Source organism: Arachis hypogaea, chromosome 4 (genome assembly GCF_003086295.3).
Source record: "Arachis hypogaea cultivar Tifrunner chromosome 4, arahy.Tifrunner.gnm2.J5K5, whole genome shotgun sequence".
Classification (NCBI taxonomy): domain Eukaryota; kingdom Viridiplantae; phylum Streptophyta; class Magnoliopsida; order Fabales; family Fabaceae; genus Arachis; species Arachis hypogaea.
Window position 1 is genome coordinate 10,408,240 of NC_092039.1, and position 5,583 is coordinate 10,413,822.

Genomic DNA, 5,583 nt, shown 5'->3' on the forward strand with positions numbered 1-5,583 from the left:
AGATATAGATGGACGTGAATAAATAAAATAATAACAAAGCAACAGTACCACCTGAACACCCTCAACCCCTCCTCTAACGAGTGGTTATATACTTTAGTTGGCAAATTAAAAAAAAAATAAAACAACTGCAAAATCAATGCAATTATTCACCAAGATATTTAAGGAATGAAAAAAAAAAAAAGACGAGATCCAAGTAGCTTTTACAAATATCTCAAAAAAAAAATTAATTGAGAAAAAATAGTAAATTGGGTGTCACTCTTTTTTTCTAATTAATTTCAATAAGCATTAATTTCTTTATTCAGATTAAGTTTTAATTTTTGTTTACAAATTTCTTACTTTCATCCTTACTAAGTGTAACTTAAAGGAAAACAATAAGAACATATATGATATACAACATGGCATACATATATATAATACTAACTATTATAGTGGTGTTAGAAGTCGGACCAGCAGCGAGGACTTCTGTTTTATGTTTTATATTTTATTTTTCTCCCACAAAATTCTATTTGTCGACTTCTTTCCATTCTATTTTGTCCATCCCATTCATGCTTATAGAATGCTGCTCCTTATTTTATTTTAAAACTAATGAAGGTCCTCCCCTACTTTGATTTAAACTAATTTAAGTCAATAAATTAAATTCTAAGATTTGTTTTATTTAAATTTTGTGTTTTTTATTTTAAATCAAGAAAATGCACAAATTGATTGTTTTGTTATCAAAAAATCATATAGTTGTTACGTGATATTTAACAATTAATTAATTAACATGGAATAATTTAATATTTTATTTTATTATTTGTTTTTAATCTTACAAATTAAAATTGATTAGATTAGGTAAGCACAAAAAAAATATACTAAAACATTACAATATAACAAATTATATAATTGGAGACCAAATTAAATTAATAAAACTAATATCCTCTCCATTAGTAATTAATATTAAATTTAAGAGAAAGACTTTTGAGGTGCACCAACCAATGAGAGAGAAAGAGTCATTTAAAGCATACCAACCAATCAGAAGGCATTTAGGTGCAATTAAAAAAATAGTATGTTTCTTTTCCAAAAAAGAGTATGAGTAATTCAAATTCTCAGCGCCAACAACCATTTTTGCCCCAAAATAAGCTAAACCCGATTTATCTGAACTTGTGTGCTGCAGCTATTGTTTGGTATCCAGTTCAACAATGAAAAGAGGGGGGGCTAAAGTATTAATCAAGTATCATAATAAGTATTTCACATATCAAAAATCTCAGACCTTGGCTAAGTTTAATTGCAAGTTGCAATGTGCTCTCCTTATTCTGTTAACTAACGCTTGTTTAAATGACAATGTATTTGTTGTATGATAAGGTGAGTATTAAAGTGCTGATTAACACCTTGTTGGTGCTGAAAAATTTTCATCCTTTGGATATTACTTCTAAAGTGCCCAGCCTAAAGTTTCATCCAGCATGAACAGATCAAGAAAATGGAGCGTCTATATTGAAAGCTCTTTCTGCAGTTATGCTTTCAACCCAAGGGTATTCTATTATATGCTTTGTGATTTAGTTTATTGTAGTAGACAATGTTGTACCATATGGTTATCTATTCTTTATTTTGATATTAGAAAAACTTTTTTGTTTGTTAATTGATGCCTTTGCCTGAGATATTTCTCTCAAACAATTTCGAACTTTAGTTTCAAAAGAACCATGCTTTGCAATGAATGGTTACTTCTTTCATAACTGCAAAATGCTTTGTGGTGTGTAAATGATGTGTGATATATTTATATGCTTATGTTGTTTTATATTCTGTCTATAAGAAACAAAGAATATTATGGCATGTATTTATTCTAGAAATGTGTTTCTTCATCTGATTTCAGATATAAATTTAAAACCAATCATGAGGATTGGGTCAAATCCATCAAATCCAAATTAGGCCATGATGTTTTTGAGCGTATTATTGGTGTTATTGTTGCTATTAATAGTTTAATGCTACTCATGATAATATAAAAACCTTGTATAAAGTCCGGACTGAGATGCGAGCTGCATTTCAAAGTCTACTAAAGGTACTATAAAATGTGTATTTATTCTTTATTTATATCCATTGTGCTCTGTATTTAGTGTTATCAATATTGAAGGTTTTAGTGATGTTAATGTTGATTCTATCATAGGAGAAAATAAAATAATGTAGTAAGCTGTTCTTATTATTTAATTTTTTGAATAAGTGGCATTCCTTGTCATGAAATTTCATTATTTATGCCAAAATTACTTAGATCTCTGATTTTTACAACGAAATAACCAAAAATTTTTGGCAAGTCTACTTTCCATCCCATCCAATTAAACACATCCTGATTTTGGTTAGTTGTCCCTCAGGATGATGGAATACTTGTTATTCCTTCTATAGCTAATGGTCCATTAAAGCTTAATACAAAGTAAGGGTTGTCTTCTGAGTTTCATGTTAGAACTTCTGCATTGTCGAGCATTGCTAGCGTGTCTGGATGTTGTCAAGTAATTTACTATCTTTAGGTGCTAGAGATGATCTTGTTCCTTTTCTTAGTTTCATTTGTTCTGAAATGTTGCTTGAGCTGCTTGCTTACTTTTATATTGTTCGTTACAGGTTACAGTTCCATTAGGTTCTCATAATGGTGGCTGTGTTTCTGTTTCATTCATCTCATTCCATGGGGCTGATAAATTTCTGCTTGATACGATGTTGGATATGTATTGCACTCTTCAAGAGCAAGTTAGTGTTGCCTCCTATTCTTTGCCATTACCAGATACCAATGGCAACATTGAAACTTATGAGCTTCTAGAGGAGAAGGTTTGTTCTATCTTGCTACTTTAAGAGCAGCAGCTTGCATTATATGTGCAAGGTGGATAATATGATATAAGCTGATAAAAGGCGTATTCTTCAGAGAAATGCAGCCTTTAAAGGAAGCCAGAGGAATAAGGCACTATCTTACTACACTGAAGTTATCAAACTGAATGGCATGAATGCGACTTACTACTGTATCCGAGCGGCTGCTTACTTAAAGTTAGCCTGGTATGAGGTTTCTTCTATTTGCCAATTGGTATGTTGTCCATTTCTTTATTTAAACAGTTTCACATGAAATTATGCAGTTTTCAGCAAGCATAAGACGACTGCAATAATGCAATTTTGATTTATAAGACTATGAGAAGATAAGCATGTTACAGTAGCATTTTTTACAACACTTATTTTAAGTGATCACCCCAAAACATAAGTAAAGAAATATAATAAAAAGCAAAAAATTAGATTAGAAAAAATAGAGTGAAAAAAAAAATAAAACCAAGAAAAAAGATACTCTTGGCACATTGCAAAAACCATATTTTTAAATGACCATGTGGTTCTTCTTTGGCTTTCTTAGTTTCAAGTTCAACTTGGTGGAATTTTCTGAAAGAAAAGAGACTGTTTGAATTTAGAAGGTGAGCATTTTATATCTCATGTTATCCCAGTATTTTTGGGTTTAATTAGTGTATTCTCTTTTTGAATTTAGCTGAGAATTCAGAAGTCTTTTGGTGTAGCTGAATTTCATCTTAATGTGCGAAACACTTCATCAATCTCGCAAAACCTGAATTATATTTTTTAATTCTTTTTGGGAGCTTAATCTATTCATATGTAACCAGGTTTCCTGTAAAATCCCCTTGGTTTCTTACATAGACAGGCTGAAATATTTAAACTTTGGTAACTGCCAGTTATTTTTTATTCTCATATGAATAAGAATTTCCTAATTTCTATGTATGATTTTTGGTTCAATTTCCAACTCTTTTTATTTTTTAATCAGTGCAAATGAATGGTCCAATTAGATTAGCTCGTTCGTAGGTAAGTAATGGGTTTTCTTCTTTTATCCAAGTTCCTCTATTTTCAAGTGGTGTTTAGTTGAAGATGTAACTATTTTTAACTTAATTTTTGTACCATTCCCTTTGAATTTAGCATTTAGAGTCTTAGGTGGAATAGTTCAAAGCTTGTGTGTATTTTAGTAAGCCTCGCTTATTTGCCAGGCATCTCAATCATGGATTTATTGATGTTTTCGTTGTGGTAACTGATGATCTAGGTATCAACTATGTGTACTACCTATAAGAGCCAATTCACGAATTTTTCAAATTTCTCTTGTACACTTTATTGCTAAAGAACCAGATAAACAAATCTCAAAAGGACTGAAAATACGAGTATTTTGATTGATTCAACAGTGCTGTGATTTATTTTAGGTTTAGTTAACCATTTCTTTTGTGAAATATATATGGAGCCTAGTATGAATTAGTAAATAATAATTCTAATTCAGTTTTTTTGGTAATCGATTTGTGACAATTGTAGTACAACAAACAATGAATACGGGTTTGTCCGTCGTTTATTCATGCTTACCTTTTTTGTTTTTAAAGACTTTTATAAACCTAGACTTGGCTGGTATTGTTAGAATAATTCATGTGCACATATCCTATTTGTGTATCACCTACTTGGTTATCTATCCTAATTTTTAATTATATTACTCTGGTAAAGGGGTATCCGGTTCATGCTCATGGATTCTGATCCACTGTATATCAAAAATTCTGTATCACTTCATTATGCATAAAATAAGTAAATATAGTATTAATGATATCACTGAATAAATTTATATATGTATGCAACCTATTAAGTACAAATGTTTTAAAAAAATCTACACTACAACTCTCTCTACACTTTTGTCAAATAGGACAGTCTTCTAATCATAAAAATATATTTTTTGGCATACACTAACAACTCAATATTATACGAACATGTTTGTGATGCTTGATAAGATAATGTGTATGTGCTTCTCACCTTATAATTTCTTTGTTCCATTACGCACTGCAGGTTTTGTGACCGTCATAGCTTATGCAATATGGTTATGGCAATAGATTTATGGGTTCCAGATTATGTTGTTAATGGGTGTATTGGTAGGAATTTTTAAATTAATTTATGCCAATTAACTGAATAACAATGATTTCCTTAACTAAAGGTGCTTTAATGACCAATTCTTGTTGCATTAGATTGTGTATTTTCAAATTTTTAAATATGCAAAAAGGACTATATAATGAAATTGTCAAATTTATGCCAATAGCCGTACTTGAATGAAGCTAATCCTTTTGCATCCAAGGTCTCCTATATATGCTGCATGTTAGACTTCTATTAGGCTTAAGTACACTTGTTTAAGCCAAATTTCTAAAAACTTTTTTAAAAATAACATTATCCGTTTCGGTACAGTTATCCTCGTCATGACATAAAAGTATCTTAAGACCTCCCTTGTGTGTCATTCTAGATGCTGCAACATAAAGCTGATCGTAGGTGAAAACATGTTTTTTGAGAAGTAATCCAACATTCGCTAATAATTGCCCTTGGCTCTTGTTTATAGTCATCGCATATGATACCATTATAGAAAACTGTCTTCGTTGGAATTTAAATGGTATTCGATGATCGGAAGGACTTAGAGTCATCCTAGGAATAAAGACTTTCTGAGTTTTGTTCTTTCCGGCACTACCACATGCTTCTATTATGTATTTTCCAAACTTAGTGACAACCAAACGTGTTCCATTGCACAATCCTGTCGAGTGGTCAATGTTCCTTAAAAGCATGATACGAGTTCCG

General features: G+C 30.9%; 1 protein-coding gene across 5 annotated transcripts; it reads left to right on the forward strand.

The window, feature by feature from the left end:
• The first annotated feature begins 1,040 nt into the window (after positions 1-1,040).
• LOC112796219 (outer envelope protein 64, mitochondrial) lies at positions 1,041-4,973 on the forward strand. Of its 5 annotated transcripts, none has more exons than XM_025838574.3 (5): positions 1,041-1,508; positions 2,584-2,784; positions 2,879-3,034; positions 3,350-3,407; positions 4,813-4,973. In XM_025838574.3, the coding sequence occupies exons 1-4, from the start codon at positions 1,440-1,442 to the stop codon at positions 3,377-3,379; spliced, it is 456 nt and encodes a 151-aa protein (XP_025694359.1). In that variant the 5' UTR covers positions 1,041-1,439; the 3' UTR covers positions 3,380-3,407; positions 4,813-4,973. The 5 variants fall into 5 exon arrangements, with proteins under 5 accessions (XP_025694359.1, XP_025694361.1, XP_072090754.1 ...); XM_025838576.3 differs by having other exon boundaries at positions 2,879-3,006; XM_072234653.1 differs by lacking the exon at positions 4,813-4,973 and having other exon boundaries at positions 1,041-1,222; positions 1,342-1,508; positions 3,350-3,720.
• Positions 4,974-5,583: the final 610 nt, after the last annotated feature.

Coding starts and splice junctions, on each gene's coding strand:
- LOC112796219 (XM_025838573.3), top strand. CDS start 1,440: ATGAACAGATCAAGAAAATGGAGCGTCTATATTGAAAGCTCTTTCTGC. Junction 1,509..2,583: donor GTTATGCTTTCAACCCAAGG/GTATTCTATTAT, acceptor TGTTCGTTACAG/GTTACAGTTCCATTAGGTTC. Junction 2,785..2,878: donor ATGAGCTTCTAGAGGAGAAG/GTTTGTTCTATC, acceptor CGTATTCTTCAG/AGAAATGCAGCCTTTAAAGG.